Here is a 23,488-nt window from a genome sequence, read left to right on the forward strand (position 1 = left end):
GTCGAGAAGAGGAGGGTAAGTAAAAATGAAAAGTCCCGGGGAGGAGGTTGCAGGACTTGGGCGGGCGTAAGAAACAAGAAGGGCGCAAAAGAAATGGGATATGGAGAAGAAGAAATTTAAGAATTCGAGAAGACTAAGGCGAATGAAAACGTGTGGTGGAAGGTTGGGATGGTGACGATGGCGATTATTGGAGGGAAAGAAGAAGGGTGGGAAGGGATTATGGCAGGAGACCGCCTGAAAGCAGGTACCAAGTACAGAGTACAGCGCGCACCTGGCACACATCGATTTCGAGGCAGGCACGGATCGCCCAAAGTAGTAAGTGCGACCCAGGCCTAATGCCACATCCAGCTGTACTTTCCTAGCTGCAGTGAACGGAAGGTTGTACCTCCCACAGCAGACATAGATAAGTACCTGCCCACAGTACCTTGGGTAAGGTAAAGAAGGTGTGTGTACTCCGTAGCGCAGGATGAAGCCCAGCTGCCCAGTGCTCCGAAAGGTACGGATACCCAAGCCTCAATTAAGGCCAAGCAGCAAGGCGAGGTGGTAAAGCTGGGTCCATACTCATTATTTTGTGTAAGGCAAGGCAATGAAAGGAGAAGAGAAGGTTGGGTAGTAGTAAAGGCAGCCCGGTGAGGTAAGGCGAGGTGGGATGGGGGCACTCGACGTAAGATAGGTAGGTAGGTAGGTAATGAATGGGACTTACAAGTTACCCCAAAAGGTACCTCGACGTATCTGTAATATCGGATTGGCAGAGAGCGAGCGAGGTGGTACCGTGTTGGTGCTTGGTCTGCCAAGTTGTCACTGGCTCAATTCCTCCGTTGGTAGGAGATGTGAAGCCCACGATGGCAGCAGCCACCAGACAGAGCACAGAGGGTATCGCGTCTGTAGCGCAGTTGTGGTTGGCAGTAGTGGATCGACGGTGTGTCGGTGTGGTGCTTGTTAGCGACCAGCAGCGCAACGCAGCGAGGCAACGAGTGGCTGGTAAGGTAGGCTTGGACTGTCGCTTGTCGGACTACTGCAGTAAACGGTTCGTGAAAATGGATATGGATGTGAATGTATGTATCCGTACGAATAGCTGCGCAAGGTGAGAGAGAGCGATGGCACTGGCAACTGGCACCTCAGTGGGCAATGGGCAGTTGTAACTTCTGAGTGAGATGAGGTGGGCAGTGGCCGGATAGTTCAGGTGAGAAGGAGGCAGCGAGATTCGGAGAGGAAACAAACGAGAGTCTGGAATCCACCCTCAGCGCGTCTATGTGGGGACCTGTCCCGGCTGGTTTGCGTAAGAAGTGGAGTACAAAGTAGCGGCCGGGGCTGATGGCCGGCGCTGTGGTTGTGGTTGTTGTCAATGGCGATGATGAGATCCAATGCTATGAAGACCGGGACAGCTGCCCTGTCGTATGGACCCAAGGTACCTTATGCACGTCGTGGAAAGGCAAGGTAAGGTAGGTTCCGGAGACGGAGCGAGCGTCACAATGGTGGGTGGACGAAGGAATGGATGATTGGATCGATGGGTGTGAGATGCTCAAGGTATGGTACCTGGGTAAGGTACGGGCACGCAGTAGAGTACCTAGACAGATGGATGATATGGGATGCGAGGTGTAAGTCGATGTAAACGGAAGCCAGACGGCTGTGAGTTGCGAGGTGCAGCAGCAACTGCAGCAGCTTCAGGGCCGGATGTCAACGAGGGCCTGGACTCGGTTGAGGGATGGAAACAGGTAATCGCCAAGGGTCTTGCTGTGCGCCCTGGTTAGTGCCGGGGCTACTCATGCATATGATATTGTTCATAGGGGCTTTTTGGGGCCGTAGGGAGAGCACGGAACATGGAGAGATGGAGATGGAGCTTAAGATGGAGGGGACGCGAACGGGGGATGGAGATGAATTGGGCCCCCAAACAGGAACCGACGGCCAGGGGAAGGCAAGAAAAAGTAACACATCCGGATGCTACGCATGCAACGCGAAGAGAAGGTTAAATGTGGAGGGGGGGATGGATGGGATTCTACGGATACATGCTCTAAAAAAAAAAACCACGCGATGCAGAGACTCGGGTAGACTTGGGTCGGAGAGAAACAAGTATGTATCCAGACAAATTGACCATCGGGAGACAAACGACAAGGACACAGCCGAGGGCCCAGTGACGATTCCAATATAAAAAGATTGGGGGGGTGTTCATTGAAGAATGGAGTGGAGGGATATCCGCAGTAACTTGTGACGATGGGAGGATGATCAGCGTTGGCCTGGATTCTCTTTCTCTTGTCTGCTCTACTGTGCATGTCTCTCTCTCCCGTCTTGGATACCTGAATGATAGAGGTGCCTCATCAAGCACGAGGTATCCTTATTACAGACAGATAGCCCATGCAGAGGTGGATCAGGTAGGTAGCCAAGGGATGACATGACAATCCGAAATGCTCGTGTTGAGAATACTCCGTACTCACTCTTGCATCATCAACTGTCGATGCAAATGACAGCAAGAGGCTGTGCCAGGATGCCGGTAAGCCGTCAGGTGCTTTCCAGAGTCTCTACGGATAGATCCCATGGTCTTTGACCGTCATGCCAGTGGTGACCAACAGCCGTGGACGGTGGACCATAGTTCCAGTGACCCAGAATAGCGCATCTCATCTCCTTCTTACCTTTCTGTCACAGGCAAAGCGGAGCGGGGCGGGAGAACAGGTTAGGATGAGGGATCTGAGTCCCGAGACCACACACACCTTGGCTTAGCTCTTGCGATCAAGGGCGCTAGAGCCTATCTTTCCAGACAACTTGACAAGTAGGTAGAGCAGTTCGAGAGCACGGAGCGAACACCCGACCACCACTGCGATCATCAAGGAGGTGTTCCCGCGACGCCTCGAAGCGGAATGCTTTACACTGGACGGGTTTAAGACGGTGCGAGACAGTGCTGCAGCTGACGGGGGGACGAAAGGAAGCTAGTTGGAACGACCGAGGTCATCCAGTCATCTGTTTTGTATGGGTAGTTCGTCCTTGATCTAGCTACCTTGCATTGCTTAGTACAGACTTCCCTGGGTCGGCGGTACTAATACCGTGTCTGTGAAAGATATCCGTAACAAGACACGAGGGGACGGGAAGCTTGGGAGGAGGAACGGAAACACGGGAACGGGAACGTCCAAAAGCATGACGGCACGCAGCACGGTAGTAAGGGGGGGAAAAAAAAGTAAGACGAAGAAATACGTAACGATGGTGAGGGATGTTGAGAAACACAAAGTTACAAAGTCATCTTGACGGATGGGGGCCCCTAGCTAATAAGACCCGGAAGGAGGAGACTGCGAGAAGGGAAGGGGGAGAATCGAATCAAAGATTGTAGCATCCAATGTCCCCCATCGACCCTTGTTGCTTGCAAGTTCTGAATAGAGGCAAGTGCGAATGTACCCAAAGGTTAGTTCCTGCCGGCCAGCTGATGAGGGGTCCTGCCAGTCTACGAAGTACCTATGGGCTATCAACGATGTTTTTTTTTATATTTTTTCATTGCAAATTTATTGCAATTTTTTATTTACTCAGTCATTGCATCCGTGTCGTAGGTGTCTTTTTCTTTTTCCTCTTCCTCACTCGTGTTGCCCATCCTTCGTCTTACTTTTGAGATAGATACTCTTGGCCCCCTCCATCTTGGAGCTCCTGCTTCGAATGGGAATTGATCCAGAGTTCCGTCCATGGCACCAACGGAACAAGCTAGGTCATAAACTGGCTGTCAACGCATGGGATTTGCTGCATCTGCATTCGACTGCGCGCACTTGCTGTTGGAATTCTTGCCCAGTCCCGGCCTCGGGCCTCGTTGTGTTGTTTCCGGAGAGCTTCCGATGCGTTCCTGCCATGCCTGCCGTGGTAGTGCTGATTGGGCGTTTGCCATTTGGTGTGAGACTGTGAGTGAAGTATGGTACGGTTGTCGCCGTCCAAGGTAAGCAGGTAGAGAGGTACTCAGTACAGAGCGAGGTACGGATACTTACCACTAAGGTACGGAGTATAGGTAGCTTATTACTGCGTACTTCCTTACTTGCATTACCAGCTTCCAAGTTACAAGCCCTTTCCCTTCCAGTCCCATCGCTGGTCCCATTTGGAAAGGGCCTCAGCTGCGGAATGGAAGGATAAACGGGGAAGAGGAAACACCAAACCCTTGACCGATCCTTGCTTGCCTTGGACCTCCCCTCCTTCACGCCTCGCCGTCTCCTTCCATAAGGTAGACTTGTGCAGTATCCGTATGCCTCGAACTCCTCTCTTCTGCTGGCCGTTCTCAGATCGAGCCCGAGTCTCTATCCAGTCCATCACCAATTCAGCATATATTTTCTGGTTTCATTCACAACCGATTCCTACCTTACCTTGTCCTTGGAAACAATTAAGCCGGGCCACTTTGACCCGTCCAGTGTGGTCTGGCACGGCTGGGTCAAAGGCTGGCTTACGCCTCTTGCTAATCAACTGACGGACTGTCACTTCGCCTCAACTAACTCGCAGACTAGCACACTTTCTCGACGCCAGGTCTACCTACTCCTCGATTCTCTGAGTCCTCTGACTGCCATGTCAATATCCTCCCTTCTTTGTATCCATACGTAACACGTGTGGAATGTTTCTTGCTTCCTAGACCCCACTCTACTCGAATTGCCCGATGCCTCTGTTCGAGATGCCGAACCACTCATTGTAAATACGAAGGAAACTAGACAAGGTTTTCAGGCTTGCTCGCCCAAAACGCCAAGCAAGAACCTATTTCTCTAGATTTTAGACGTTGTACTACCACGACAACGGGCAACGGGCATGTATGGTACAGGAGTAGTCCTCGGCCGAGATGCGCACCGATACCTAGACGCAAAAACACCCGCTTGTCAGCCACGACAACCTACAATATCAGCTTCGCCTAGCCGACGCAGCCTCTCCGATCCGCCGCCGCTGGGTACAACCTCCTTCGTCTTTTTTTTTTCTCTTTCTTTCTGGCCCGGACTCGGTTCCCAGCCCGTATCCGGCGTCAGCATCCGTCAAGGATGTTGCAAAAATGAAAGACCATCGAGCAACCATCGACCTTGTCACTTACGGCTTCCAGAACCCCCCCCCCCCCTGGAACCGCCTGCACCGCTGCCGTCACTGCTTGCGATGTTGTCGCGGTTGATATCAGCCCGCGCTTTTGGGTGGTCAGAATCCCAACCAAACGGCTTGCATCCAGGCCCTTCTCACCGCTTGAACTCCACCCTTAGCTGCGTTAGCAGACGAGGGCACAGTGACTGCAGGCGCAGCGTGCATCTACGCATGCATACACCGGACCAGCGAGTGTGCCTATGTGCCTACCCACCTGTTACCTGGACACGTTCAGGAGCACAAGCAGGTCCAGGTCCGGCACCCACCATCTCAAAGACAGGCCAGACTACCCCTGCAACTCGGCGGCTTGGATCGAGGTGGTGGAGTTACCGTTGCTCTTTGGCTGAACCGTCCGACGCTTTGAGGCACTGGATAGACTCTGGGATTGGCCGGGCGCCCAGCAGCCTCTGGAACCAAAAGTATCCGCCAGTGGATGGGCGGATTTCGCGAGCACATCTCGCCCCCAACGAGAACCAATTTGAACCCTCCTATTAGTCGTAATCGCCATAGGATGGCCCAGAAGCTGCGGAGGAACGTCAAGGATTCCAAGACTCAGGATCCCTTTTCGTCACTTTTCGTCTTTCTCGTTGTTTTGCCCGACCTAGACGCGGTCGATAAACCCGTCGATCAACCGATGGCCTCAGATGACTTTGCCTATCACTCGATTCTTGTGTTACATACGGCAAGCGTTCGTGCTTGGCCGCCTTTCCAGTTGCGCTGAAGGCTTCTGATTGCATGATTGCTGGGAGTGATTGATCTACGCTGTTCCGTTTTGTCCAGTCAATGGAACCAAATCTGAGTGATCACACACGGCCAACCTAGAGGCAAGAGATGCGACAACTAAAACCTAGGGTTGTGCACTAGAGGAGCAATGAGGTGTGTTTCCGAACCCAAGTAAGCTACTCAGCTCGTCCTGTTTACACAAGTGTAGACTTACCCGCTGCAAGGAAGAGGTCGGCAAGATCTGCAACGCCAGCCTCGAGTCACGTCGCCGCTGTAAGTTGCGGCTGTTGCAGACCGTTCGGCTGGGAAGTCGCCGAGGCTTTTAATAGCTGTTTCACCTCGACCGTCCGACCCTTACAACAGTCCGATGTGTGTAGGACGCGCAATGATATGTCGGATGAGACAAGCTGCGCCATTGCTCCAACAACCTTTCAACTATTCACGCTGACCTGGCGCGTCTCACACATCGCTTGCCCGTACAAGAAAGCCCTCGACTAAGAACCGACGAAGCGTTATCGGTTGCCTCATGCAGATGGTCGGTGAGCGTGTGTGCCACTGTGCCTCCCGAGCGGCTTCGGCCCAGTGCAATCCAGTCAACAGCTGAAGGTCAGCGGCGGCCTGTGAAGAGTTGGCCTTCCTTTCGCTTGCCGTTCCCTCTCGCGATGCTCCATCTCACGCGAATGCTTTTCACGCGACACAAAAGGATGGAGCGTTGACCTTGCTCAGTCTGAACAAAGCTTCTTGGTTTCGAGGGATAATTCACCTGCGCAGCCATCGCGACTCGGTCCTGTACATCCCTCCACTCGATTTACGTATCACAGGTAGGCAGCGAGCTGTATAGGCGCACTGCGGGCCGGCGCATTCGCCCCCTACAATGAAGACGAAGCCATCTCCGCCGGGTGTTGCCATCAAACAGGCGGAGGTCAGCCCGCCGGTGTCCGTCAACGTTGGAGGGCCGAGTTGGGTACGGATGCAGCTGGTCCTCTCACCGGGTTGCTATGACCATGCTTAACCGCGAAACGGAAAGGCCGTCCGAATCACCGCCGGCATCTTCTGCAGGTGTCTAGACCACACTTTGACACCTCCGACAAGGGTGTCTACCGTAGCTCCCCGAGAATGCTCTTCCCGCCAATGATAACGGACACATTCTCAGCTTCCAGCTTCATTGTGTGTTTGTCCGTCCCACAGGGTTCCTCCACGTGGTCGAAGTTCCCGTCGCCGACAAGGCCTAGATTTCCTTCTTCATTGCATATCGAGGACGGGTGTGCCGCGCTGCAGGCTCATGACGTTGAAATGGAGCAAGCAGTTATCTGGTGTCACAAGGCTGAGACGTCATTCATTCGACACAACATATGCACCCCGTATGCAAACTTACCTTGATTGGGGTTTGGGGGAACATGGCTCGCGGGGGATGGAAGGGGAATTCTCGGAAGTGGGACTTCACAGCACACCAAAAGTGCCCGTAGGTCCCCCACATCGTGACATTGACTTCTTGAGCCTCACTGGACGTCGTTGGGTATCAATCATTTGCAGCGAAGAGGCCCTTACTCAACCCGTGGCCGACCAAGAGCACGCAGCCACAGTATTTTCACTCACTGAGAGCATCGGTAACTCTGATCAAATTGCCATTTACTTCCAGCCGCTTCGGTAACACCGCCAGACATCACATGACATGGAAACGGGCCGCCTACTGTGGTATGTTACAACATGCTGGGTTTGATGCAGTACCCGAACAGCATTGGTGAGATCGCCGCAGATCGGATAATCTGGCGGTCTAGGCCTTTGCGATCGTCAGCAGGCCGTCCGTCCTACGTACTAATCAGCCACACACCGTGACACCCAATGGCACGGGACGACCCTCTTGGCTATCACTTGCTACTGCTATCAAAGGCTGAGTTTCGATATATTGATGCCGGGCTTCTGTGAGGGCAAGGATTGACAAAGATATTTTTTCCGCTAAACTGACCCGCACATGTTCAGAGTACCAGTTTCGTCTGTTTCAGTGGCTTGGAGTTTCTGTGTGCTGATTTACACTTTTCGTATCGAAACATCCTTTCAGTATTTGTGTTTTGTTGTCGTCACTGACTAAGTAGGGTCGTACCGATAACAGTTGGGGGGGTTTAAACTCCAGTTTCTAGCGAGCCCCCCCTGTTCTCCTACCGGCTGCCCTTCCGACCACAACCGACGACGAGATGGCAGTTTCACCTCCGGAAAGGTCGGCTTCAGGGTCCAATGTTCCGATTTCAATAATGGATACCTGTTTCGAGATGGGTGCGCGAGCATGGGATGAACTCGAATGGGGCGTTGACACAAAAAACCATACCCGGTGGCTTGCTCGAAGCATGAAAGCATGAGTTGAGTCTGATGACGCTCTGACTCAGACAAAGCTGCGAGGCCATCTTGATTTTTCTTTGCTTTTCTGCAACTAAACTCACCATCCACCGCCGTTTGTGGCTGCCGCTGCCGTGCGTCAAAAGCCAAGGCGGGTTTGGGGTGTTGGGAAAGATGTCACAGCATTTGAGGTGACACGAATCGGTCGCAAAGTGATTCTCGGATACCTAGTACCTAGATACGTGCAGACGGTGCCCGCGTACCACGTAGTACAAAAAACAAGCACCAGCTTTTTGTCAGGAAGAAGAAAGCTCTTGGCAGGGAGACAAAGGGCGGTGATGCCCAGCAGGCGGCACAATCTGAGACATTGTTATGGGCTTCTTTTCTTTTCCTATCTTTTTCCTTTCTACCGTACTTTATCTTCCTTGCTCTAATGCCCCCGTCCACATGTAAGATGTTCTGCATCGAGAGAAGGCGGTCCAGCGCCGGACCGAGGAAACGGTCATGACAGCCAGCCACGCCCCCCTTCCGCCAAGGTAGGGGAGCGGAAACGTATGGGCTTTGATGTTACCTTCTTGTCACATATGTATGTTATTTGCTATTCCCAAGGCGAGATACTGATAGAAACGGTAAGAATCCCAGGAAGCTTAGGAAGAGTAAAGTACAGTGCCGGCAGTAAAGGGCAGGCCTTGCACGGCATATCAGGCTTAGGGTTATATCAATTCTCCCGAGTTTCGATCTGATTTAGCAAGTTGCAAAGTTACTGTCCTCGGTAGCTACTTACACTACAATGCCTAGGGGGGAATTGGTTGTTCAAAGTCGGAGCTTCTCCGCTTGTTTCAACATCCATTACGCAGATCTTTTTTTGGAGAGGTAAGCCGAAGCAAGGGTCTCAAAGTACCGTACTCCGTAGACCTAGGGGGGTGGCAGCGGCGGAGGGGGAAGGGTCAAGAAAGAGCATATCACAACGACTTGCCATCAGATTGGACCAACTGCCATCCAGCCAGAGGTCCCCCCTCCAAGTGCCTTGTATTGCCCATACCAATCACGCCCCCCCCCCCTGGGTTGCAGGTCCTCTTTGACAACTTTTGATAAACCGTGGAGATCATTCTCCAACGGCGGGCTTGCTACCATGTATATGCGCCAATGGACGCCGAGGAGCAGCTGCCTGCCGTTGGAGAGCAAGAGAGAGAGAGAGAGAGAGAGATATTCAGAGACAGAGAAATGCCTAGAAGAACCGCGGCTGTAACGATGAAGGTTTGAAGACACGCCCCCCGGCCCAGCTGAACCGGATGGGCAACGTAGCAGACCGCCATCCGTTAGCTTTCGATAAACCCACAAGTCAAGTCCAAGGTGAGATTTTGAGAAAAAACCTCTTTTTCCGCGGACCAATAGGTTCTTCTCCGGAACTTCTAGAGGGGGAGGAGAGAAAGAAAGAAAGGGGTGGGGAGCACGCGAGCAATGACCTCGAACGGTCCTACGTAGGAGTATGATTGATAATTCCAAGACAAACCGTTGATGCTTTTTTCGAATCTGCGCCAAGTCAAAGCTTGCATCCCCGGAGGATGGATACCTAGATACATATAACTTCCATCACAAAACCATCAAATCGAGATGCTTGATAACATCCCAGGTCCGTCCGACGCACAATATCACGAGGCAGGCAACGTTGACGCGAGGCTCCGTGGTCGCGCTCATACGGGAACACGTTAGATGGAGGGAAGTCCGCCGTCACACAGCAGAGCCAAGAGTTCCGAAACACAACGTAAAAGATCGAGGGCTTACACGCATACAGACGAGGAGGTCAGCCAGACCTACATCTTTCACGTCGAACGACAAGAAGTTGCCTGCCGAAACAAGCCGTCATAGACGAGGACAAAAAAAGCCCATATTCACGGTTCCGGGACCTCGGTCGTATCTCAGCACTCCCACCAGACTGGTAGACGGGATTTCTCTCGCTGCTCTGTCCAACATCTCACGGGTCCACAGCCTGCTCCCAAAGAGTTCAGTTGTAAGACGGCAATAAAGGTGCGGCCAAGCAAGACGTTGGACAAGTCAGGGGTCGCGATTGGGTATTTTGCCAGCAACACGAGTAGCATCCAGTCGCGTCGCCGAAACACAAGAGACCCTGCAGCATGCGGTGCTTATAGGCTCTGCCAGCTTTTTCTTCCCTCATGGTGGAAGAACGGCTGATTGAGAAACCTATCGTGCGTGTGAAGCATTGGATAGGAGATGGAGACATTGGAAAGAAAAAAAAAAAGTTGTAAGAACTAAAAGAAGGAGATAAGTGGTGATACGACGAAGACCAGAAACGGCATCCCGTGGAAATGGGTTGCAGACTGCAGTCCTTGGTAGCTTGTACATACACACGGGAGGCCCACTGGGAAGTTGGTTCCGCGGCAGCCCTCACATTGCGTTGTTACCCTCCTCCCCTTCCCAAGAATCCCGCCTGCATTCGGCTAGCTGCGCCGAGATGGGGGAAAGTAGACTTTCAAAGTGGACTCTCGCGGCATGGTAACCTAGTACCGTGCCGGGGTTGTCGTTCGTGGGCTCGGCTCTTGGAGCTGGGGGTTTTTTATCAACCTGCATGGCGGGATAGTAGCGGTGAAGGGGGTCGGTGTACTACATGCCTGTCTGGGGTGATTTAAGAAAACGGGTCCCAACTTGCTTCTCTTATCGTTAAATGGCCCTCCAAGTTGCGAGAAAAAAACAAAGAGGGCATCTAAAGGAAGGGGGAAAGCAATCCAAACCCCGGCCTGGAGGTGAGATATCTTGCCCCGGAAAACCTTCCTTACAAGTGGAAGCATAGCAATGAATCGCTACGCGCATCTATGATGCGACCACAGTACAATATAGATGGAACCCGACAGCGAAAACGCCATCCGGAGAAGCATTGGCTGAGAGTCCTGTGACTTATATCCAGGCATGTCTCGAAGGCTGTACTCCCGTGATCCGGCCGAATGGGAATACACCACATGGATGCCGCTTGAGATGCTCCCACTTCCATCACGCCCTCGGTGTAGAGGTTGTCATGCAAGGTCGGGATGGCATAGGTTCTAGATAGGGCTTTGCTTCTTTGCGCCGGCGCCAGCGCCAACGACAGCGGGCTAGCGGACCCGAGAAATTGTGGTGCAGCCGGAAGCAGGTTCGGGAATCCCCTTGCTTCTCGAATCGGTGAGCCGGGTCAAAGTCTTGACCGACAATGTGGACTTCCACATGGGGAGTCTCCGACGCAGCGAGCGGACGCAACTTGACGACTCGCCTTGCAGTAACGTCGTCCAGCCTCCGGAAACCATACCCGGGAGACAAGAAGAAAGAAAAACAACGTCTCGCAGAGATGCAAGTCCCAGACCCCCGGTCCCCGGCGAGCGTTTTGGTTCGCGTAGGCGGTCCAACGTGACCGTTGGTGATCTGCTCGCCTCGCATGGCTCGGTGATACAGCGTCCGGCTCGGCTACGCACACCAAGCGGTCGTGAAAGGATCATCTTCTCAACATCCAATACGCAAAGAACGTCTTCTCGTCTTCTTTGCGGGCCAAGGCCCCGGTCAAGGGGGGCGGAAGAGACGAGGGCCCTGCCACACTTTCTCGGGAAGCGATTGTCGCTGCGGGAAGGCCCGGTTCGTGAGAGTAGTGCGTCGATGCGTATGTAGTGGGTGCCAGGCCGTAGGCTTGGACCTAATTCCATGCGCGGTGCGGTCATACTTTTCGGGGACGGGCCGGAGGAAGTCGGCCGTCAGCGTGGTCCTCATGGGGAGACTGTGACATCGCCGCCCACCCGCCCCGCCGCGGCGAGGGCGGGGCGAGCGCCTCAGAACTTCCTAGCAGCTACCAGACTTTCTGGATGCATGTTGGAGACGGTGTACAAGCGAGATACTTGCTGTGCGCCTGCCATTGATATTACTGGGGGTCAGATCCTCTGGAAAGTGTATGCGGTGCGCGGAAAGGCAAAGTCTATGTGACTTTATGGAAGATCGAGCAAGGACCTTCACCGACAAGCGGTCGAGATATGAGCTGTCATCGGGCTCTTGGCCACCCGCTCTGATGGCGGTACCATGGCTTGGTGTTCGGATTAAGCTGTTAAACGGGAGTGAGAAATAAGTAAAAATGCGCGAAAGAAGATCCTGATAATCAGGCAAGTTGGCTTGCCAATTTGAGACGATGTGTGAGTTTGAGAAGATTTGAAGTTGTATTTGATGCTCCTTTAGCGATGTTGTTGATCACTAGTCCACGTTTCTGTGTTGCCTTGTAAGTCGCCTGGAGCATCATCCATCTCCAAAGAACCTACCGAAAGCGAAGCGGATCTCGATGGTTCGGATGAATGCGAGTTGACGTTTGATGGTCGTTCAATCATGGCGGTGGAAGTAAAGTACAGATAATCTGGCGGATAAAATGGAAGCCTTGGGGAACCTAGACGGGTCCCTCCTTTTCTGACAGAAGGAAAGTGGGGTCGGCAGCTTTTGGTGTGGAGGGGGGCACTCCTGCTCCATGGGAAACTGAGGTGGAGTGGCCCTCCAGCGGCAGGTGGCAGTCTCCTCCAGGTTTTAGGCGGCTTGTCGTCGCAAAATCAAGGCCGGCCCCACGTGCCTGCCGCCTGCCAAAACCAGAAAACCCCTGCATAATTTCAGCCTTGCGCACCAGTGAGCACTGCCAGCTGCTGAGAACCTGAAGCTTCCCCGGAGGCGGCTCCAAAAAAAAGTCAGCCTTGCCACCAAAGATCACCACTTTCTGCGACCGCGGATGCTCAATTAACCACAGACACTGCGCTTTTCGACATCGATACCCGAAAATTTGCTTACACGTCTTCTAATCGGTATGTCTCTGGGTGCTGAACCAGATGTTTCCCTTGCTAATAACGGATTCCAGGCTCCCATTCCACCGCATGCGCAACACTTGCCTGACGTAGCAGCTCCATCATCAATCAACCACAGCCAACGATACGACCCTTCGCTACCAGGCTTACTACCAAGGACATTGTCTCATATCACAAACCGCCTACGAATATCAATACGAAAGCCTCTCCAGGCGAATCTCTACCTCGAAACCTCACACGTGCACACAGCAGACCAGCAAATATGAGCCAGACGCCGTCAACCCCAGTGAAGGTGCCACCTTCGGCCGCAAACCACTCAGCAGCTACTTTAGACCCAGAGTTGAGATCACAAATCAACACATTATTGCTTAAGGACGGTCATGTCACAAAGTCAGCCCCCCTTCTTCATCCTCCCCGGAACCCCACAGGGCAGCGTTGGAAGAGAACATCTCAAAGCTAACTATCTCCATCTCCCCTTTCCAGAATCCAGGAACAGCTCCTCCATTCCCTCCACGCGAACCAAGCAAACTGGCCCACGCTGATCCAAAATCACGCGCTCAACCTTCTCCGTACAGGCGAAGTCTCAACCTTCCCAGACCTCCTGCGCCGCGTCCTCGACGACGTCCGCCAGGACACCCTCGACCCCTCAGCCCCCTCCACCGCATCCCCCTCAACAGCAAAAACGAATGGCGCAGCGTCGTACAAGGAAAAGGACAAGGACAAGAAGACCAATGGGACCGCCTCCTCCACGCCCGCGCCCGGCGCAGACCCGAGTGCCCAGCCGAACCTTGCCATCCCTTCCGCTGTCATTGACGAGGCCATCAAGGTCACACAAGAAAGCCTGGAGGCTGTCTGCGAGATTGACAGCACCAGCTGAAGATGAGGCGTGAGCTTGGGGAACAGAGCCGTGCAGAGAAGGTGGTATTATGACGGCATTACCACAGCTGGGGGAGCAGGCTATGGCAGCAGGCCTTGGGAAGTGACTGGCCACAACAGGTGACCAACAATGAGCGCCGCCTAAGGCGGAAAGGTGGCGCCTTTGCGATGCTCATGAGATGGTTCACTCGGCTTTGATATGCTCACAGGGCACGACTTTGCTGGCTGGTTTGAGCAAAATGCTATGGTTGAGGATAAAAAAAGCCATTGATGTCAGATAAAGACAATGCCGAGGCAGGCATTGCGTGTACACATAAATCAGATTCTTTTGGGAGTTCATTCCGCTGAAGGGACGAGCACACATGAGATTCAACTTCTTTACGTAGCCGACTATGATTAATTAGGGAGGCAAAAATGAACAGGTCGACCCATATGCCTCATCCTCAGGATCTCCAATGTTCAATCCCTATCCTTCTACAAGTGATTCCCCGTGCGAAATTATACTACCCTCTTGGGCTTGGTGTTCCTTCTTGGCATAACAATGACCAGATAGACCCAGCTCAATGGGTTTGGTAAGACACAATCACGCGACACATCACAAGGCGATTTGGGAAACAGGCTTGGTATGGTCAACTTATCATGGAAACTACCTGTCTACCAACTCCGTCCGCCCCCAGATTTCCGTCGATAGGCTCGAATTTCTGTGACTCGGCCCATCATCTGTACGCGTGACGACGCAGATGCATCGGAGAGCAAGGAAAAACTAGAATACAACGAGGGCGTGCTTGCATTAAGTGGCACTCTAACACACCCATCCCTTAGTCGTAAAGATCATCATCGTTGCCTGCGTCACCGAAGCTGTTGGCAGCCTCATTTGCGGCACCCTCACCCTCGGGGAACTTGAAGTACGCGCCAGGGCCAGCATTCTTCATTTGCTGGGCAAAGGCCTCGTACCGGCGAATCTCCACGTCGCTGACGGAACGGCGAGCCATTTGCATGGCCTCCTCGAAGTGGCGCTTGGTAAGCTCGGGGACGGGGTCCTCCTCATCCTCATCCATTGCCTCCTCGCCTGCGGCCTCGCGAGCCTTGGTCTTCTGGATGTCGGCGGTGATGGCCTCCTTGATGGCAAGCTTGACGGCACGCTGAGTGATGAAGCCAAGATCGGCACCGGAGAAGCCGTGGGTCTTGGAAGCAATGAAGTCGATGTCGACGTCACCGGCAACAGGGGTCTTGCGGAGCTGAGCCTTGAGAATACCGGCACGGGCGGGCTGGTCGGGCAAGGGCACGTAGATGAGAGAGTCCAGACGTCCGGGACGGCACAGAGCAGGGTCAAGCTGCTCAGGTCTGTTGGTCGCACCAATAACGAAGACGTTCTTCTTCGAGGTCATACCATCCATCTCTGCGACAGAATTAGCTCATGTTCATCTCATTTCAGGCTTAAGCGGGGAAAACTTTACCAGTGAGAAGCTGGTTGACAACACGGTCAGAAGCACCGCCAGCATCGCCCATTGATCCACCACGAGCCTTGGCAATGGAGTCCAACTCATCGAGGAACACAATGCAAGGGGCAGCGGCGCGAGCCTTGTCGAAGATGTCACGGATGTTGCTCTCAGACTCACCGAACCACATGCTGAGAAGTTCGGGGCCCTTGACGGAGATGAAGTTGGCAGCGCACTCGTTGGCGACGGCCTTGGCCAACATCGTCTTACCGGTACCGGGGGGTCCGTAGAACAGGACACCTCTGGACGGGGAAAGACCGAACTTGAGGAACTTCTCAGGGTGGTCGACGGGGTACTGAACGCTCTCCTGCAACTCGGCCTTGACGGTCTCGAGACCACCAATGTCCTCCCAGCGAACGTTGGGCACCTCGACAACGGCAACCTCACGAAGGGCGGAGGGGTTGGAGACACCGAGAGCGAAGCGGAAGTTCTCCATGGTAACACCAAGAGAGTCGAGGACCTCGGCGTCAATGGTATCCTCGTCGAGATCAATGAGGTCCATCTTCTCACGAATCTGCTGCATGGCGGCCTCAGAGCAGAGGGCAGCGATATCGGAACCGACGTAACCGTGGGTCTCGGAAGCAATCTGCTCCAGGTCGACATCATCACCAAGCTTCATGTTCTTGGTGTGAATCTGGAGAACCTCGAGACGTCCGGTAGGGTCGGGGATACCAATGTCGACCTCACGGTCGAAACGGCCGAAACGACGAAGGGCAGGGTCGATAGAGTTGGGTCTGTTGGTGGCAGCCATGACGACGACGTTTGAGCGAGCCTTCATGCCGTCCATGAGGGTGAGGAGCTGAGAGACGACACGGCGCTCGACCTCACCGTTAGTCTTGTCACGCTTGGGCGCGATAGAGTCGATCTCGTCGATGAAGATGATGGCGGGAGAGTTCTTCTCGGCCTCCTCGAAGGCCTTGCGCAGGTTCGACTCTGACTCACCAGCCATCTTTGACATGATCTCGGGACCGTTGATGAGGAAGAAGAAAGCACCGGTCTCGTTGGCGACAGCTCTTGCCATCAACGTCTTACCGGTACCGGGGGGGCCGTAGAGCAGGACACCACGGGGAGGCTTGATACCGATGGACTTGAAGAGCTGAGGATGACGGAGGGGAAGCTCGACCATCTCGCGAATCTGGGCCATCTGCTTTCTGCAGCCACCAATGTCGTCGTAGCCGACCTCGTTGAGGTTGCCCTCCTCCTCGTCACGCTGGATGGGCTCACCCTCGCAGTGGATGACGGTATCTTGTGCGACAATGCCGTATTCGGGGGGGTCGACCTCGACAACCTTGAACTCTACTTGTCTCATACCACCGCGCACGATGAAGAGGTCGCCCTGGCGGACAGGTCTGTAGGCCTCACGGAAGTAGGGAGCGAGGAAAACGTCGAAGAGGGAGCCGGTGATGCCCTCAACGGTGTCGGCGATGGGAAGAACAGCAATGCGCTTGGCCTGCGGTGGGGGTCAGTAACTTGCACTTGGGGAAGCGGGTGTCTTGTTTGCACATACGTATTTGATATCCGGGCAGGGGTGGATGGTGATCATGTCACCGTGCTTCACCCGCAGGTTGTGGCGAACGACTCTGTTGATGCGAGCGCTGCCATCGTCCAGCTCATCATCGGCAAGGACAATCAGGACGGTGTCCTTTCTCTTCTTGCCGCGCACAAGCACGGTGTCACCACGGAAAAGCTGGAGAGCCTCCATGGTGTTTTCGGAGAGGGCAATGATGGAGTTGTCATCGTTGACGGCATCGGTAACCCTGCGTCAGTTAGCGTCATGAAGCTTGCCCCACGCTTTCCAAAGCTCACGTACATCAGCTGGTTGGGCTTCTTCTTCTTCTTTAGGATAGCGGTCGCGGTGTCATCTTGCTGTTTGCTCAGTCAGTATCAGAATAATTATCACGGTATCCGTTTGCGTCGATCGAGACTCGGGGAGACAAACATCCTTGACCTCAGCACCCGAGGCATCCCTGGTAGTAGGTATCGTTAGCGTAGTTCCTTCCTCTTACGAGTCACTCCATGAAGTAGCGACGATGGATGTCTACTCACATAAGGTTGACCTTCTTCTTGTGCTCGGCGGGCTGTTCCGACGGAGGCGCCATCTTGATCAACTGTGTCTGATGGTTCGGGTACCCGTATGCAGTCGTGATATGAAGGGGAAGGCGGGATCGTCAGCTGGGTGGGGTAGCTGTCAATGGTAGAAATTCCTCTTCGGCAGGAAAGCAGAAAGGAAAGACGGTTTCTGTTGGATTTATATCCCTTCCTACGGCGTGAAGGAGAGAATTCGTGGTTGGCGGAGATAGGGTGGGAGGTTTGCAGATGGGAAGCTTTGTTTCGGAGACAGGCAGGTGCAGCAATGGAGGTAGTAAAGGCCAGCCAGCAAGAGCAGGAAGGTGTGAGGTGGTGACGGGAGGCGGCGGCAATCCCTGGGTCTGGTCCCCAGACAACCAATGAAATCATAGAGTGGGGCGGATTAAGTGCACTCCGGTGCATTCGGTAGCTTAAGTAAGGCACCGCTCCAGGGGTCGAATCTGGCCCAAGCTCTACGATTCAGGTGGTGACGGTGTCGTCAGGGCAGTGGAAAGTGTTGGAAGCTTCCACTCTTGCTGACCTTGAGGGTCCGACGGTCTACGCAGTACACCTCAGACAGGCAGGCTCGCAGGCAGCCTTTGGGCCACGCACTCTCTCAGCGACTCGGTGTCGCACGCACGGCCTCCACCTAATCCACTACGCCTTTGGAACCCACCAGTAAATCCGTACTAAGTCTTATCGCCTTTCTGCATTAGTGAGCTTTTATCGATATGGCAATTGCACACCTACCTACCTAGGTTCATGGAAGCTCACCGAGATCACATCACCATAATATGGGTCTTGTCATTAACTGTCTTGTCACCGCAAATTCGCCTGAGATGGGCTTTACAGCCCTGCCAGAAGGATACGTAAGGACATGCCTACCTTATTTTCCTTACAAAAGATTCTCGCGTGGCGGGCAGAGACAGACGGAAGGAGCGAGTGACTTCTTTGTTATTTCTGCTACAAATCGTCCAAAGGAGCGGCGAACCCGGACCACCAGCTGAGCTTCTGTGAATCCAAAACGTTTGCTTTCTTTCCTCCGAAATTCGCCATCCTGGCAGCCCCCATCCCCAAGACCATGACTGGGCGCTCGATGCATCCGGAGGCAAACGAATGACGGCTGGAATGCCAGCCCACTGCAAACAAACGTAGACACTTTCCCCCCTCCATCATCCACTTCTCCAATTCTCCTTCTCTGTGTACAGGCATCCCTGAAGAACGAGTCATCCGGCGACGGCCTCCTGCACCTTCATCCACTCCCCAGTTAAACGGCAAAGGTGCGATTATTCATCGCCTCCTGCTGGGAGAGCGGCCACGTCGCCACCTTCTGCCGCCAACCTAGGTATCTGGCGCCGCCCGCCGCGTGGTCAAACATTGGCACCGCGTCGGCGTGCCGCATGGTCGGGAGCAGGTTGATGTGGTGCTCCAACAGCCCGAGCCCGAGGATGCCGACCCCGGAGCGCGGGCTGCCGACGGCGATCCTCGCGGAACGGTCCTGCGTCTGCAGGAACGCCTCGGTCAACCAAGAGAGCGCAGGGTAATTATTCATACGACGCCCGATGCTATGGTCGTGGCTTGAAAGGTCGGTCCGCCTAAGGTATGCACTTCTGATCAGCTCTACACACTCTCGCTCGCAGCTATTCCAGTTCAAAACCTGGGGCGGGTCTGCTTACCCCTCGGGCGGACTCCCGGCAACGGAGCCAGTCTCCACCATAACGGACCTGAAGCTCATCTGAAGTGGGGTTTCGGCGGCCTCGTGATGGACGGGATGGACCGAGCTGTTGACAAGCCAAGGGAATTTGGCTTTTCGTCGTTCGTCTGGAGTTGGCTTTTTTTCTTCTTGAATTTGGAGTATGTCGATCTGTTGAAGGTCGCAACTCTCTTGTCGTCTGTGTCGGCCCAAGGGTAAGGAGCCAATGCCACATCCAACGCTGGAACCTTTTGCAGCAACGTCGTAAGCCAACAAAGTATTCTTATATCAGTAGGTAATGTACGAACATCCGCCCTACGGAATCTAGACGACCGATAACAGCCAGGCGTCCTCCCCTCCCGTTGGCCTCCCATATCTCCATCACAGGACACCGCATCGCTAGCCTGACGCTTCAAAACACGCTTGTCCACCAGGCCTCTTTGTTCTCATACTGTCCCTTTCGATAGCTTCATTCTCATTCCTGCACAACCCTCACTAGTACTCCATAGACGTCGCATCGATGAGATAGTCGCAGTCACCTCCATTGAATTCCCCAGAAGTAAGGTAGGTAGTCAGAACCTGCTGCAATGGAACCGCATGAGCCTCCAAGCTCGATAATCGCGACCCAATCTGGCCAGGGTAGCAGCACAATGACGGAACAGACATGTCCCACGATGAGGCTGGCGGTTCCTCAGCCTCAGCCATGGCGTGATCTATTCCCCCCCTCCCTCCCCGCTGCAACACATAGTTGGGAACCTTCTGTCATGATGGCGCATAGCTGCTAGTGCGTTCAATAACTTGAAATGTATCACCTGTAGCAAACATCATCTTACACAGCCCCTTCTGGTCCGTCTTTTAGAAGACCCAAATTTCCCCCGTGGTCCCAAACCCAAGCTCACCCCATCGGAACCTCCAAGCCCACCTGGGTAGCATCAAACGACCTCTTGGCCCGTGGTTCCCGCTCCCCATCTCGAGGCATATCTACGGCCCCCAAATCTGACACTGTCGTGCAACTACATGCCGTGCTCTTGATGGGCAGCCTTACCGCAAAACCTCGTATTCGAGCGCCGTGCCCACGATCTCGCTCATGCTCCGTAGGAAGGGCTGAGACTGTTGAGGTCTCTCAAGACCCCCCACACGTCTACACCACCAATCTTGAGGCCACCCATAGAGTCCAGAGTCGACGTTTTTCAGAAATTATATCCTGGACCACATACTTGGCCAGTCTCCCATCACAGCCTCATTGTCTATCAAGCTGCACTTCTTCTCCCCTCCTCCCCCCACATTCATTTTGAATGCTGCCCTGTCCGTCAGCACTAACACCACGTCTATTGATGCAGTACCGCACATCCCGGTCCCCAACACAACGTTCACCTGCCATTCCGATCTTTTTATCTTGCCCCGAGTATCCACACGAGAACCCAGCCGGTTGCCTCCCTCCACGTCCAACAATGGCAAGGCTCATGTTGGGATGTACATGAATCTACCACGCATTTGGTCTTGGTTGCACTTTCGATACTTCGTGGCTGACAAGACAACACTGAGCGCGTATCAATAGCGGCATGCAATGAATAAGAGAAAACCGGGCCATGCTCGGTGATAGCTGCTGCTATTGAAATATCATACAAGATCATGTCCACTGTTCCCCCCCGATGCGGATATAATAGAAGGCTGTGCGCAAACTCCTCTTCCCGTATGCTGTCCCTCCACCGTCGTGCGATAAAGAAAATGCCTAAACAATGCCGTTAAAAAAACTCGCTTTTATGATCCTTTTCCCATAAATAACTCCGTTGTGAATCACCCTTCTACTCGCCAGGGCAGAAATCACTGCTCCTGAGAAAGCGCTGGCTGGTACCGCATTTGAAGAACCCACTTGTCGTCAAAGTCAATGCCTCTCCGAATCTTGGTACCCGCCTTCTTCCAGACTGTCGCGCCGAGACCCATGTCGGCAATGAATAGCTTCCAGTCTTCATCTTCAGCCACAGCACCGTGGCCGTCAGCCGCTCCGGCACCGTGAACATTCGAGGGGTCCGTTTCGGAGACAGGTGCCATCGCCTCGAGTAATCCCTTTTTCGGTGCGCCCATCGCCACCACATACCGAGGCTTGACATACAAGCGCCCGCCGTCGATGATGCTGACCTTTCCAGTGGACGGGTCAATGCCCGTTGGTACATCCACCGCAAGAACAAAGGCCTCATTCCGGTTGGCCCATTCTATCAACTCATATACAGTGGCTTGATCGCCAGTTCGCAGCTCCTCGAACGAGATCGCCAAGCCTAGAAGAGCATCGATGATGAGTGTTACCGACGTTGCTGGAGTGGAAGCCGTCTTGCGAAGCTGTTCGAACAACTCGATCTTGTTGTGTACCCGACCTCCGAAGTTTCTGTATATTCTCACTTGCTGTCGCATGTCTTCGAGCAGATCTCGCTCACGCTCGATGCCAACGACACAGACCAGTAAGTTGAGACCCTTATTGCGTAGGTGCCGGGCAGCCGCAATAGCTCTTATTCCGGATTTGTTGTTGCCGGCAAGAATGACGACGGTCGCAGAAGCCGACAAACTGTTGCTTTGAGCATTTGCGCCACCGGTTCCGAAGCGGACTTTGATCGCGGGGTCCTCCAGAGCTCGCAGTGTCACCTCAGCGATTCCTCGGCCTGCATTCTCTGCCATCATGTCTTCTGTGAGCCCGATCTCGTTGGCTGCGATGTTTTCCAAGTTTAGCATTTGAAGAGCCGAGACGGTCTCCAGTCGTCGATTTGACGTTTCGAGATAAAAGCCGGACTGTGAAACGTGCTGTAGGTGGTTAGTACCATGAAGACCTTTGGGGCTGTCTTGAGAACGAAGCAACGCTTGGGACTGTCTGTTCAGACGTACGTTGGAGTTGACGCGATTGAGGGGCTGACTGGTAAGTTGCGCGCTCGCTTTCCGCGATTGCGACCTCCTCGCAGCCCCTGGTTTGCTGTCCGCCCTGCGGCTACTCTGAGCACTCCGGACATCACGACCGCTTAGTCGATCAACTCCATTAGCGGCATCATCAGCCTCGCTGTTCCAAAAATCCTGACTCGTCTTTGCCGATGCGGCTGGCAGGTCGAGTACATTCTCAGAATAGTGGAGGTTCTTCCCTCCAGCTGTGCCTGGCTTGGGCAGGCGGTTGTGCGAAACCAGCCGGTCTGCCTCGTCAACCAAATCCTCTTTTCGCATTTGGTCGAAGATGGTGCGCTTATCAAACTTTGCCAAGTTGTTCTCGAAATCGAACTCGACCATATCCTCAGTAACGTCTTCCGAAGCCCATCCGTTTTCGGGCAGGTCTTTCTTGCCCTTAAGGCCTCGTTTCAGTGAGTTGAAGGGTTGGAAGGAAGGCGAGCTTTGCAGCATCGGGGTTTGCCTCCAGCCCTTCCCACGGTTAGTTGTGTTGCCGCGGATCGGGGTGATTTCTGGTATTGTTTCCTCTGTTGTGCCGTTTCGAGCCTTTTGCTTCGCTCGCCGCCTACTGCTTTTCTTTTGTGGTTGACCCTGTACTTCGCCAGCATCCTGCGACACTGCGCTATTTTCCACAGCAAACCGTTGTGCATTGGGCGTTGAATCATCCACCTCCAGCTCCTGCAAGGTCTCGCTCAGGCTGACAATGTCATCCCTCAGACCTCCGGTCAGGTGAACGCCGGACAAAACTCCTGGCTGCCCCGGCCGAAGGTCCCTCGTTGCACCTGCAGCCTGTTGGGGTACAGCTTCCGGGAGTATTTGGCTTTCGCTCCCACTCACGATACCGGAGTCAGGCCTCTTCCCCATACTGAGGATCGCGGGGTCAGCAAAGGCGGGTTGCGCAGGCTGATTGACGACGGGAGCAGGAACAGGACTGACGCCGGGCGCTGTAAAGGTATTGGGCGCGGCATCCTCCTTGAATTCGGAAAGCTCGAGGACGTTGGCGGCATCGATGACGACCCTCGGGAGCCAGTGGTTCGTCCCGTGAGTGAAGACTATGTGGGCGTTTGTTAGTGGGACTGGGCATCTAGTGATGCTGTTGGAAACATGAACATACCGTTACTCAGTGTGAGGCTGATGCCGGGCTCTATAGCGCTGACAGTGCCTTTCAGCATCGTGCAGTGAGGCTGCCTCAGTGTCACCAGCATTTGCAAGCCGATGAACTCCATGGTGACGGATGCGTCGCAGCGTCTGCGTGCTGAGTCGTTGACTGTGTCAGGATGCACAAGAGGAGCGTGGGTTGGGGCTTCGTCGCAAACACAAGCTGCGCGAATTGACCGAAGGATGAGCTTTGGAAATATCGCAAGTGGCCAAGAAAGATCGCAAGATGGGAGCGGCGGCGGTAAGATGCTGTTGGAGCGCAGGAATGAGGTTGACGTTGACAGTGAATATATGTGTTGACCTTGGATCTCGACGAATGACCAGACCAGAGAGCTTGCTTC

At 53.9% G+C, this 23,488-nt stretch overlaps 2 protein-coding genes across 2 annotated transcripts; both read right to left on the bottom strand.

Annotated features, from left to right (window-relative positions):
- Nucleotides 1–14,626: 14,626 nt before the first annotated feature.
- Nucleotides 14,627–17,406, bottom strand: CDC48 (AAA ATPase cdc48; the record flags this gene model as incomplete). Its single annotated transcript, XM_053190096.2, has 6 exons — nucleotides 14,627–15,207; nucleotides 15,266–16,757; nucleotides 16,815–17,064; nucleotides 17,118–17,173; nucleotides 17,247–17,274; nucleotides 17,354–17,406. 6 exons carry the CDS (start codon nucleotides 17,404–17,406, stop codon nucleotides 14,627–14,629), a joined length of 2,460 nt encoding a protein of 819 aa, XP_053052518.1.
- A 3,485-nt stretch (nucleotides 17,407–20,891) lies between these two features.
- Nucleotides 20,892–23,215, bottom strand: EDC3 (enhancer of mRNA decapping; the record flags this gene model as incomplete). Its single annotated transcript, XM_065758342.1, has 2 exons — nucleotides 20,892–23,041; nucleotides 23,104–23,215. 2 exons carry the CDS (start codon nucleotides 23,213–23,215, stop codon nucleotides 20,892–20,894), a joined length of 2,262 nt encoding a protein of 753 aa, XP_065613097.1.
- Nucleotides 23,216–23,488: the final 273 nt, after the last annotated feature.

Source organism: Colletotrichum fioriniae (assembly GCF_027942845.1).
Source record: "Colletotrichum fioriniae strain IMI 355084 chromosome Unknown scaffold_10, whole genome shotgun sequence".
NCBI classification, from domain to species: Eukaryota; Fungi; Ascomycota; class Sordariomycetes; order Glomerellales; family Glomerellaceae; genus Colletotrichum; species Colletotrichum fioriniae.